Source organism: Delphinapterus leucas, chromosome 6 (genome assembly GCF_059928025.1).
Source record: "Delphinapterus leucas isolate spDelLeu-1000000601 "Yukka" chromosome 6, BTC_Dleu_Yukka2, whole genome shotgun sequence".
NCBI classification, from domain to species: domain Eukaryota; kingdom Metazoa; phylum Chordata; class Mammalia; order Artiodactyla; family Monodontidae; genus Delphinapterus; species Delphinapterus leucas.
In genome coordinates, this window is record NC_143134.1 from 58,752,006 (window position 1) to 58,765,940 (window position 13,935).

General features: G+C 37.5%; 1 protein-coding gene across 2 annotated transcripts in view; it reads right to left on the reverse strand.

The window, feature by feature from the left end:
• CNTLN (centlein) overlaps nt 1-13,935 on the reverse strand; it is a 334,860-nt gene that overhangs the window by 134,929 nt on the left and 185,996 nt on the right. For both annotated transcript variants that reach the window (XM_022573778.2, XM_022573774.2), the window contains exons 11-12: nt 12,569-12,690; nt 11,127-11,246 (exon numbers count right to left, since the gene is read on the reverse strand). In XM_022573778.2, the coding sequence (XP_022429486.2) occupies nt 11,127-11,246; nt 12,569-12,690 (242 nt within the window). The remainder of the gene's footprint in view (nt 1-11,126; nt 11,247-12,568; nt 12,691-13,935) is intronic.

Here is a 13,935-nt window from a genome sequence, read left to right on the forward strand (position 1 = left end):
GTCAGGTCAGAAAAATAGTTATTAGGTATGACATCAAAGCCATAATCCATAAAAGAAAAATATTGGTAAGTTGGACTTTATCAAAATTAAAATTTTGTCATGCAAAAGACATTGTTCAGGGAATGAAAAGGCAATCTACTGACTGGGAGTAAATATTTTCAAATCATATATTTGATTAAGTTCTTGCATACAGAATATATAAAGAACAAGTATTGTTTAATTAGTTTAATAACGAATCAATCTTTTAAAAATGACGTAAAGAGTTGAAGAGACACTCATAAAAGAAGATATAAAGACAGCAAATAAGCACGTGAAAAGATCACTACCATGAGCCATTAGGGAAATGCAAATTAATATTACAATAGAATACCAATACACACTTACGGGAATGGTCTTAAAAAAAATGGCAACACCAAGTGCTGACAAGAATGTGGAGCAACTGGCTCATATGAATTCCTGGTAGGAATAAGAATGGTATAGCCACTCTGGAAAACAGTTTGACAGTTTCTTACAGAGGTATACATACGTTGACCATACACACAGCAGTTCTACTCCTGGGTATCTACCTTAAAGAATTAAAAAGTTATGTTCACACAAAAATCTATGTATAGGACTTCCCTGGTGGTCCAGTGGTTAAGACTCCCTACTTCCAACACAGGGGCCGCAAGTTCAATCCCTGGTCAGGGAACTATGGGACACGTGGTGCAGCAAAAAAAAAAAAAAAAAAAAATCTATGTATACCAAAAAACTATACATAGTTGCGAAAAACTAGAAAAGACCCAAAAATTCTTCAGGAGACAGACAAACAAACTGTGGTACATCTATACAATGGAATACCATCTAGCAGAAAAAGGAACGAACTGGACAAACCGACATGAATGAATCTCGAAGGCATTATGCCAAGTGAAAGAAGCCAGTCTCAAAAAGTTACAGCTTATATGATTCCATGCATATAACATTCTGAAAAAAGGCAAAGCTATAGGGAGGAAGAACAAATCAGTGGTTGCCAGGTTCTAGGGATGGAGGGAGGATGTGACTACAAGTGGGTAGGACAAGGACATTTTTTGAGATGATGGAACTAGTTTGTATCCTGATTGTGGTAATAGTTACTTGAATCTATTGTGCATGTTATAGATATATGTAATATATCTATAACACTATACATGCTACAACTCAAAAAACTGTATGCTAAAATGTACTATATATAGGGGGGACCTTGAAGATGGCGGAAGAGTAAGACGCGGAGATCACCTTCCTCCCCATGGATACACCAGAAATACATCTACACGTGGAACAACTCCTACAGAACACCTACTGAAGGCTGGCAGAAGACCTCAGACCTCCCAAAAGGCAAGAAACTCCCCACATACCTGGGTAGGGCAAAAGAAAAAACAGAGACAAAAGAATAAGGACGGCACCTGCACCAGTGGGAGGGAGCTGTGAAGGAGGAAAAGTTTCCACACACTAGGAAGCCCCTTCGCGGGCGAGACTGCGGGAGGCGGAGGGGGGAGCTTCGGGAACGCGGAGGAGTGCACAGCGACGGGTGCGGAGGGCAAAGCGGGGAGATTCCCGCACAGAGGATCGGTGCCGACCGGCACTCACCAGCCCGAGAGGCTTGTCTGCTCACCCGCCGGGGCGGGCGGGGCTGCGAGCTGAGGCTCGGGTTTCGGTTTCGGATGGAGCGCAGGGAGAGGACTGGGGTTGGCGGCTTGAACATAGCCTGAAGGGGTTAGTGCACCACGGCTAGCCGGGAGGGAGTCCGGGAAAAGTCTGCACCTGCCGAAGACGCAAGAGACTTTTTCTTCCCTCTTTGTTTCCTGGTGCGCGAGGAGAGGGGTTTAAGTGCGCTGCTTAAAGGAACTCCAGAGACGGGCGCGAGCCGCGGCTAAAAGCGCGAACCCCAGAGACGGGCGCGAGCCGCGGCTAAAAGCGCGGACCCCAGAGACGGGCGGGAGACGCTAAGGCTGCTGCTGCCGCCACCAAGGGGCCTGTGTGCGAGCACAGGTCACTCTCCACAACCCTCTTCCGCGGAGCCTGTGCAGCCCGCCACTGCCAGGTTCCCGGGATCCAGGGACAACTTCCCCGGGAGAACGCAGGGCGTGCCTCAGGCAGGAGCAACGTCACGCCGGCCTCTGCCGCCGCAGGCCCGCCCCGCACGCAGTGCCCCTCCCTCCCCCCCTCCACCCCCTGCCTGAGTGAGCCGGAGCCCCCGAATCAGCGGCTCCTTTAACCCCGTCCTGTCTGAGCAAAAAACAGACGCCCTCCAGCGACCTGCACGCAGAGGCAGGGCCAAATCCAAAGCTGAGCTCCTGTGAGCTGTGAGAACAAAGAAGAGAAAGGGAAATCTCTCCCAGCAGCCTCAGAAGCAGCGGATTAAAGCTCCACAATCAACTTGATATACCCTGCATCTGTGGAATACCTGAATAGACAAGGAATGATCCCAAATTGAGGAGGTGGACTTTAGGAACGAGATCTATGATTTTTTTCCCTTTTCCTCTTTTTGTGAATGTGTACGTGTATGCTTCTGTGTGAGATCTGTATAGTTTTGCTTCCACCATTTGTCCTAGGGCTCTATCCGTCCATGGTTTTTTTAAAAAAAATTTTTTTTCTTAATAATTTTAATTGTAATAACTTTATTATACTTTACCTTCGTTCTTTCTTTCTTTCCTTCCTTCCTTCCCTCCTTTAGACAACGAATCACCCCAAATTGAGGAGGTGGTCTCTGAGAGCAAGATTTATGATTTTTCCCCCTTTACCTCTTTTTGTGAGGGTGTATGTGTATGCTTCTGTGTAAGATTTTCTCTGTATAGCTTTGCTTCCAACATTTGTCCTAAGGTTCTATCCGTCACTTTTTTCTTTTTTCTAAATATTTTTTAATTCAATAACTATATTATACTTTATTTTATTTTTACTATATCTTCTTTCTTTCTGTCTTTTTTCCTTCTTTCCCTCCCTCCTTCCTTCCTTCCTCCCTCCCTCCCTCCTTTCTTTCCTTCTTTGCTTCTTTCTTCCATCCTTCCTTTCCTCCTTTCCTTCTTTCTTTCCTCATACTTCTACTAATTCTCTCTACATTTTCTCCCTTTTATTCTGAGCCGTGTGGATGAAAGGCTCTTGGTGCTCCAGCCAGGAGTCAGGGCTCTGCCTCTGAGGTAGGAGAGCCAACTTCAGGACACTGGTCAACAAGAGACCTCCCAGCTCCACATAATATTAAACGGCGGAAATCTCCCAGAGACCTCCATCTTAACACCAGCACCCAGCTTCACTCAACGACCAGCAAGCCACAGTGCTGGACAACCTATGCCAAACAACTAGCAAAACAGGAACGCAACCCCACCCATTAGCAGAGAGGCTGCCTAAAATCATAATAAGGCCACAGACACCCCAAAACACACCACCAGACGTGAACCAGCCCACTAGAGAGACAAGATCCAGCCTCATCCACCACAACACAGGCACTAGTCCCCTCCACCAGGAAGCCTACACGACCCACTGAAACAACCTTAGCCACTGGAGACAGACATCAAAAACAACGGGAACTACGAACCTGCAGCCGGCAAAAAGGAGACCCCAAACACAGTAAGATAAGCAAAATGAGAAGACAGAAAAACACACAGCAGATGAAGGAGCAAGATAAAAATGCACCAGACCTAACAAATGAAGAGGAAATAGGCAGTCTACCTGAAAAAGAATTCAGAATAATGATAGTAAGGATGATCCGAAATCTTGGAAATAGAATGGACAAAATGCAAGAATCAGTTAACAAGGACCTAGAAGAAATAAAGATGAAACAAGCAACGATGAACAACGCAATAAATGAAATTAAAAGTACTCTAGATGGGATCAATAGCAGAATAACTGAGGCAGAAGAACGGATAAGTGACCTGGAAGATAAAGTAGTGGAAATAACTACTGCAGAGCAGAATAAAGAAAAAAGAATGAAAAGAACTGAGGACAGTCTCAGAGACCTCTGGGACAACATTAAACGCACCAACATTCAAATTATAGGGGTTCCAGAAGAAGAAGAGAAAAAGAAAGGGACTGAGAAAATATTTGAAGAGATTATACTTGAAAACTTCCCTAATATGGGAAAGGAAATAGTTAATCAAGTCCAGGAAGCACAGAGAGTCCCATACAGGATAAATACAAGGAGAAATACGCCAAGACACATATTAATCAAACTGTCAAAAATTAAATACAAAGAAAGCATATTAAAAGCAGCAAGGGAAAACAACAAATAACACACAAGGGAATCCCCATAAGGTTAACAGCTGATCTCTCAGCAGAAACCCTACAAGCCAGAAGGGAGTGGCAGGACATACTGAAAGTGATGAAGGAGAAAAACCTGCAACCAAGACTACTCTACCCAGCAAGGATCTCATTCAGATTTGATGGAGAAATTAAAAGCTTTACAGACAAGCAAAAGCTGAGAGAGTTCAGCACCACCAAACCAGCTTTACAACAAATGCTAAAGGAACTTCTCTAGACAAGAAACATAAGAGAAGGAAAAGACCTACAATAACAAACCCAAAACAATTTAGAAAATGGGAATAGGAACATACATATCAATAATTACCTTAAATGTAAATGGACTAAATGCTCCCACCAAAAGACACAAATTGGCTGAATGGATACAAAAACAAGACCCTTATATATGCTGTCTACAAGAGACCCACTTCAGACCTAGAGACACATACACACTGAAAGTAAGGGGATGGAAAAAGATATTCCATGCAAATGGAAACCAAAAGAAAGCTGGAGTAGCAATTCTCATATCAGACAAAATAGACTTTAAAATAAGGACTATTCAAAGAGACAAAGAAGGACACTACATAATGATCAAGGGATGGATCCAAGAAGAAGATATAACAATTGTAAATATTTATGCACCCAACATAGGAGCACCTCAATACATAAGGCAAATACTAACAGCCATAAAAGGGGACATCGACAGTAACACATTCATAGTAGGGGACTTTAACACCCCACCCATAAAAGGGGACATCGACAGTAACACATTCATAGTAGGGGACTTTAACACCCCACTTTCACCCATGGACAGATCATCCAAAATGAAAATAAATAAGGAAACACAAGCTTTAAATGATACATTAAACAAGATGGACTTAATTGATATTTATAGGACACTCCATCCAAAAACAACAGAATACACATTTTTCTCAAGTGCTCATGGAACATTCTCCAGGATAGATCATATCTTGGGTCACAAGTCAAGCCTTGGTAAATTTAAGAAAATTGAAATCGTATCAACTATCTTTTCTGACCACAATGCCATGAGACTAGATATCAATTACAGGAAAAGATCTGTAAAAAATACAAACACATGGAGGCTAAACAATACACTACTTAATAATGAAGTGATCACTGAAGAAATCAAAGAGAAAATAAAAAAATACCTAGAAACAAATGACAATGGAGACACAATGACCCAAAACCTATGGGATGCAGCAAAAGCAGTTCTAAGGGGGAAGTTTATAGCAATACAAGCCCACCTTAAGAAGCAGGAAACATCTCGAATAAACAGCCTAACCTTGCACCTCAAGCAATTAGAGAAAGAAGAACAAAAAAACCCCAAAGCTAGCAGAAGGAAAGAAATCATAAAAATCAGATCAGAAATAAATGAAAAAGAAATGAAGGAAACGATAGCAAAGATCAATAAAACTAAAAGCTGGTTCTTTGAGAAGATAAACAAAATAGATAAACCACTAGCCAGACTCATCAAGAAAAAAAGGGAGAAGACTCAAATCAATAGAATTAGAAATGAAAAAGGAGAAGTAACAACTGACACTGCAGAAATAAAAAAGATCATGAGCGATTACTACAAGCAACTCTATGCCAATAAAATGGACAATCTGGAAGAAATGGACAAATTCTTAGAAATGCACAACCTGCCAAGACTGAATCAGGAAGAAATAGAAAATATGAACAGACCAATCACAAGCACTGAAATTGAAACTGTGATGAAAAATCTTCCAACAAACAAAAGCCCAGGACCAGATGGCTTCACAGGTGAATTCTATCAAACGTTTAGAGAAGAGCTAACACCTATCCTTCTCAAACTCTTCCAAAATATAGCAGAGGGAGGAACACTCCCAAATTCCTTCTACGAGGCCACCATCACCTTGATACCAAAACCAGACAAGGATGTCACAAAGAAAGAAAACTACAGGCCAATATCACTGATGAACATAGATGCAAAAATCCTCAACAAAATACTAGCAAACAGAATCCAACAGCACATTAAAAGGATCATACACCATGATCAAGTGGGGTTTATTCCAGGAATGCAAGGATTCTTCAATATAAGCAAATCTATCAATGTGATAAACCATATTAACAAATTGAAGGAGAAAAACCATATGATCATCTCAATAGATGCAGAGAAAGCTTTCGACAAAATTCAACACCCATTTATGATAAAAACCCTGCAGAAAGTAGGCACAGAGGGAACTTTCCTCAACATAATAAAGGCCATATATGACAAGCCCACAGCAAACATCATCCTCAATGGTGAAAAACTGAAAGCATTTCCACTAAGATCAGGAACAAGACAAGGTTGCCCACTCTCACCACTCTTATTCAACATAGTTTTGGAAGTTTTAGCCACAGCAATCAGAGAAGAAAAGGAAATAAAAGGAATCCAAATCAGAAAAGAAGAAGTAAAGCTGTCACTGTTTGCAGATGACATGATACTATACATAGAGAATCCTAAAGATGCTACCAGAAAACTACTAGAGCTAATCAATGAATTTGGTAAAGTAGCAGGATACAAAATTAATGCACAGAAATCTCTGGCATTCCTATATACTAATGATGAAAAATCTGAAAGTGAAATCAAGAAAACACTCCCATTTACCATTGCAACAAAAAGAATAAAATATCTAGGAATAAACCTACCTAAGGAGACAAAAGACCTGTATGCAGAAAATTATAAGACACTGATAAAAGAAATTAAAGATGATACAAATAGATGGAGAGATATACCATGTTCTTGGATGGGAAGAATCAACATTGTGAAAATGACTATACTACCCAAAGCAATCTACAGATTCAATACAATCCCTATCAAACTACCACTGGCATTTTTCACAGAACTGGAACAAAAAATTTCGCAATTTGTATGGAAACACAAAAGACCCCGAATAGCCAAAGCAATCTTGAGAACGAAAAAAGGAGCTGGAGGAATCAGGCTCCCTGACTTCAGACTATACTACAAAGCTACAGTAATCAAGACAGTATGGTACTGGCACAAAAACAGAAAGATAGATCAATGGAACAGGATAGAAAGCCCAGAGATAAACCCACGCACATATGGACACCTTATCTTTGATAAAGGTGGCAGGAAAGTACAGTGGAGAAAGGACAGCCTCTTCAGTAAGTGGTGCTGGGAAAACTGGACAGGTACATGTAAAAGTATGAGATTAGATCACTCCCTAACACCATACACAAAAATAAGCTCAAAATGGATTAAAAACCTAAATGTAAGGCCAGAAACTATCAAACTCTTAGAGGAAAACATAGGCAGAACACTCTATGACATCAATCACAGCAAGATCCTTTCTCACCCACCTCCTAGAGTAATGGAAATAAAAACAACAATAAACAAATGGGACCTAATGAAACTTCAAAGCTTTTGCACAGCAAAGGAAACCATAAACAAGACCAAAAGACAACCCTCAGAATGGGAGAAAATATTTGCAAATGAAGCAACTGACAAAGGATTAATCTCCAAAATTTACAAGCAGCTCATGCAGCTCAATAACAAAAAAACAAACAACCCAATCCAAATATGGGCAGATGACCTAAATAGACATTTCTCCAAAGAAGATATACAGAATGCCAACAAACACATGAAAGAATGCTCAACATCATTAATCATTAGAGAAATGCAAATCAAAACTACAATGAGATATCATCTCACACCAGTCAGAATGGCCATCATCAGAAAATCTAGAAACAATAAATGCTGGAGAGGGTGTGGAGAAAAGGGAACACTCTTGCACTGCTGGTGGGAATGTGAATTGGTTCAGCCACTATGGAGAACAGTATGGAGGTTCCTTAAAAAACTACAAATAGTATTACCATATGACCCAGCAATCCCACTACTGGGCATATACCCTGAGAAAACCAAAATTCAAAAAGAGTCATGTAGCACAATGTTCATTGCAGCTCTATTTACAATAGCCAGGACGTGGAAGCAACCTAAGTGTCCATAGACAGATGAATGGATAAAGAAGATGTGGCACATATATACAATGGAATATTACTCAGCCTTAAAAAGAAACGAAATTGAGCTATTTGTAATGAGATGGATAGACCTAGAGTCTGGCATACAGAGTGAAGTAAGTCAGAAAGAAAAAGACAAATACCGTATGCTAACACATATATATGGAATTTAAGAAAACAAAATGTCATGAAGAACCTAGGGGTAAGACAGGAATAAAGACGCAGACCTACTGGAGAACGGACTTGAGGATATGGGGAGGGGGAAGGGTGAGCTTTGACAGGGCGAGAGAGAGTCATGGACATATACACACTAACAAACGTAGTAAGGTAGATAGCTAGTGGGAAGCAGCCGCATGGCACAGGGATATTAGCTCGGTGCTTTGTGACAGCCTGGAGGGGTGGGATAGGGAGAGTGGGAGGGAGGGAGACGCAAGAGGGAAGACATATGGGAACATATGTATATGTATAACTGATTCACTTTGTTATAAAGCAGAAACTAACACACCATTGTAAAGCAATTATACCCCAATGAAGATGTTAAAAAAATAAAAAATAAAAAAAAAAATAAAATGTACTATATATAAATAAAAAAATTCTGTCATCAGTAAACAAACTTCAATGAATAAAAAGACATGTTTCCTTTCTTATTGTTTCATCATGATATTTCTAGTTTAAGTTTTAACATTATATTTCATTAGAACGTTTCCAAGAAAACTCCCTGAGAGTAGGAAGTTTGTCTGATGTTCTCATTTCATTCACCTAGCAGAATGCCTGTCACACAGCAGTAACTCAAACACATTTCTTAACTGAATAAATGTTTCACAAAATAATCCACCCCCCAAAACATTATTATATGACTTAAAGTTTATATCAATTATTTAGCGTTCTTCAAGGTTATCACCTCAAACTTCACTATTATTTAATAAATTAAAACTGATATGAAAAATATTTTTCAAATGGCTATCACATTAATAAATTTAAATGAATTTCAGGGGGAAAAAATCCACACTTTTAATGACTCTTAGCATCTAATTTACAGCGCTACTTGTAACATATGCATACTGCTGGGTGAACAGACCAGGGTTCTAACAGTTCCCAAACTTCCTTAAAAAGGCTTTATTATTTTTTTCTTTAGTTCTATTTCATTAAAGAGCAAAATAAACCTCAAATAAACACCACTTACAACTAACCTCTGCTTGAATTTTTTTTGAATAGATTAGATCTTGCAACTAGTTAATTAGGTTTCACACCTATTTTGTCCAAAATTAACTTTTGTATTTGGAGACAAAAAGATCACTAAAGATTATCAGAGAAAGTACAAATACATGCTACACCACAGATAAACCCTATGAAAATATTATGTTAAGTGAAAGAAGCTAGTCACAAAGAACCACATATTATATGACTCCATTTATATGAAATGTCCAGAATAGGTAAATCTATACCCACAGAAAGCAGATTAGTGGTTAGCTAAGGGGTGGAGAGCAGTGGAAGAATTAATGGAGGTAACAGGTAAACTGTGTGGGGCTTTTTTTGGGAGTAGGTAATGAAATTGTTCTAAAATTTATTGTGATGATGGGTGCACACTCTTCGAATATTCTAAAAACCACTGACTTGTTCACTTTATATGGTGAATTACATGGCTTGTGAATTATATCTCAAAAAAGTTATCAAAAATTATCAGGGAATATATTTGGGGCAAATCTATAAAATCTATAAAAATTTTCAAGATAAGAAACTTTATTATCAGCATCAAACATTTAATACTAATAGAATGTAGTATACTTTGAGGTAATTGGAAGTATACATTTAAATGTATACTGATATGATCATTTCTTCAAAAGTTTATCATTGCATGGAAAAGGTGGTAATCTAAAGCTACATGTGTTATTATATAGTATGTAAAATAAGATTCTAATTTACAGCTATGAAAATTCAATAATATTTAATCACATTATGCCACATGATACTAAATTCTAGTAATCTAAAAGATATCCAGCCTTCAAAAAAATTCCATGGTCTGAGTGTAAAAAATTTAACTCTAAATGAAGAAATAGTTAACTAGCAAGAGGCTAATTGTGCTGGTCTAACTCCTTTCTGTTAAAAAAAAAAAAAAGTGTCCTTTCTTTGCCAAGCTGAATATAATACCTTGTGAATTATAAGATCAAGGAAGCAAACTGTATGTTTTCTAAAATATGAGTATCCTTCATCAAGTTTTATACTTAGGGCAGCTAAAACACCTATGCGGAGGGATCAGCATTAAGCCCAAAGGACAGGCAGTGCACAGCAATAAAGAAAGCAATTCCCTCGTGTCTTTTGCAGGTCACCGCCAAGGACCATGTTAGCAGATCCATACCAGACCTTTAACAGGCAGTTCTGCTGCTACCAGTAATTAGCTTGGACAGCTCTAGCTCCAAGAGTAGCAGCAAGGCTACACCATAATGAGCTCAGCTGGGATTAGCAGGACAGGGCAGGGAACCAAGAGAGCTCAGGCATTCTGCATTGCGTATGTATCTAGGAGATCAAACAAGGATGCCTGGCTAGGTTATCCCCTCTCCACCTCATTCCAAAAATGAAGCACGGCAGTGTCTAAAATACAGGCTAATGAAGAGCGACACCTCCAACAGATGAGAGCCACATTAATTAACACAATCCCTAGATCATATTATACAGTTTCAGCTAGAGCTAGCAAATGTGCAACTTGTTATTGCATTATACATATATATATTTTAAAAGCTAATCTTTTTTCCTCACTTTTACAGGCAAACCAGATTATTTCATTTTCCAAGTTTTATAAGGAATTTCTCTCATGGCCTTTCAGACACAAAGAATTTCTCTCAAATGTTTATCTAAGTAGACATTGTTAAAAAAAAGAAACTCACTTTTGAATCATTAGCTCCTGGTTCTCCCTTTTGAAATAGGCCAGTTCATTCCATACAGCATCAGAATCTTCTTGTCGAAGTTTTTGGGGATCTGCTCTCTTTATTTTCCTGATTTCCATCCTATTTTTAAAATGAAATTGCTTTCTTACTTAACATGTTCAAAGTGTAATAAAAATTCATTTATACATTCCCTAAAATTTAAAAATATCTATTGACCAAATTTCTAAATCAAGTTCACTATGCAATGAATTTCCTAAAACCTAAGTATGTAGAAATTAAAATCCTAGACTTTTAAGCAAACACGTGATATTCTCAGGTCTATTTCTCTCATTCATTCTACTAGTAATAAAACATACATTGCAGAAATGTCACAGTTTCAAAAAAGGACTATAAGCAATCAACACATCTAGAATTTGCTGTCAACCAATCTGAATGTGGTTTATGTGCTCTATCTTAAAACAAGCAGTTATCAGTGAATATCAGAATATCAGATAGTTAGCAAGTAGTCTTCAAACTTCCAGTGACTACTAAAAAGTGAGGTAAGCAGAGGCTAAATCCAGGACAAATAGATTTATCATTGCTTTACTGAAAAGCAATATGAAACACTTTCTGTTCTTCAAAGGAAAAATCAGATGTGACAATTACCTATAAAACATGCCAAATGCCCTTTACGTTTTCATTTTTTGTACATAAAACAAACTGTTCATTTTTCTTTTGTAAAAGTGCAGTACTGGCTAATTTAGAAACTATTTCTCTATAGAACAGACCAATGTGTATCATCAACATTGCCCTAAAGGATCCATCTCAAAAGATAAGAGGGTAGTAGATTTTCTGTACTCATTCAGTCCTTTGCCCTCTGTTGATACTGTTAACAGGGGAGCCATTTACAACTAACCAAGATCTGAACACCTGTTCAGAGCAATCGAACTGAGACTGCCAATTCATTCAGATAAGCTGCAGAACAAACTGATGGATAGAAAAGATTTTCAAATTGCATATCAGGTTGAAGTAGTTTTAAGATAGTTAACTATATATGTGAATTTCCTATTTCTCATGTCTTTCAAATAAAACTTAAATACTTTTTGAGTTATATATATTGTAACACCAGTATTTTATTTAAAGTAGTTTTTCAATCATATGGATGTGAACTATTTTTGTTTTGTTATATACTTTTGTTAAGTTACTCTATATATATTAAAAATATATACAATCATTCATAATCACCTATGCTAATTATTTCTGCAAATGATAGGAAAATCTATAGTTATTGCTAACATATTTCTATTTTCACTTATTATATTCTCTATTTTAAAATCCTCAATAAAGATCTGACTACCAAATAATTTCTTTAAAATCAAACAAAAGCCATTAAATCACCTATATGATGCTACTCCGTTCCATTTAATATTTAGGGAAATGGCTTTATGAGCTATGTAACTCACATGCCACTGCCTTCTTCCCACTGTTTTAATTGCTCTTTTACTGCTCTGTAGTTGGTCTGTAACATCTGTAGCCTTTCCTTGTGTTTTTCATGGGCATCTCTTAGCTCATCATTTTCTTGGCTCTGTAAAACACAAAAAAGCCAAGTATACAAGTCTGAACAAAGTATTAGTATAATGTTACAAATAAAAGGCTACCAATCTATGTATGAAATTTGAAAGAAAATAGTATGTAAATATGAATTAATCTGTAATACTTACTTAAGCAGAAGAAAAAGAAGAATTCCTAAAGTCACAGAACAGGTTTGCTTGATAAATTTGAGGCACTCATGGCATTTTAAAAAATCACTTAAGTAATCTCAAAATTTTGGCATCAAATTCGTTTCATTCCTTTCCCTTTTGATAATTAGTATATATACATGTATTTATGAACCAATCTTACATATTAATTTTTTTTTCTTTCCCAGGATTTGTCCACACATAATGCATCACTATTTTGTTAGTTATAAGTTATAAGTGCACATATAGTTATAAGTGCACATATAATTAGTGTAAGGACACTAATCATAGTAAGACCGTAATCTTAAGAATACTATTTAAATTAATTCAATTTCTTTTACTATAGAATATGGAAAAGAACACAGAAATCTATATTATGACAATTAAACTAAATAAACTAACATATAGGTAAAGCCCCTGGCACTGTGCTTGCCCAATAGAGGCTCAAAGCAAAAGTGAGCTTTTTACTCTGTCCTCTTCCCAAGTATTAACAGTGATGCCCTTATCATTTAGAAGCCAAATGTACTGTTTCATTGACTATCTGTCTCTCATCCCAACAGTGAGTTAATACCTTATAGAGTCTGCATTATTTTACTGCAATTTTACCTGTCTCAACGGTATTTATATGTTGCCATTATACTTTGAATATATATCTAGTAGGAAAACTTCAATAATTCTCTTAAGTAGTTATTAGGACGTATTTGAGCCCTGTGTGTACCGAGTGGTATGTATGCCATATGGAAATGGAAGTGCTTGATGAAAAAGCATGAAAACGGCATCACTGACGGGGAAACTAGAATAAATGTTATTCTAAAGAGTTTTAGAAGATATAAATCACAGCCACTGCATAATTACTTGATAAAAAGTAGCATGGTTTAATACTATGGTTAAAAATTCAGGATACAGAATTCAATTTTGTTTGTTTCAACTGGAGAACCATATATTAATAACCTATTATATGCAGGGTGTTAAGTGCTGATAAGAGTTCAACTCCTGCTGCTCAAACTTACTAAATTTTACCTTGACATAGCTGCTTAAATTCAACATGTCTCAATTTCTCCATCTTCAAAATGAAGCTATTTATGGACTTT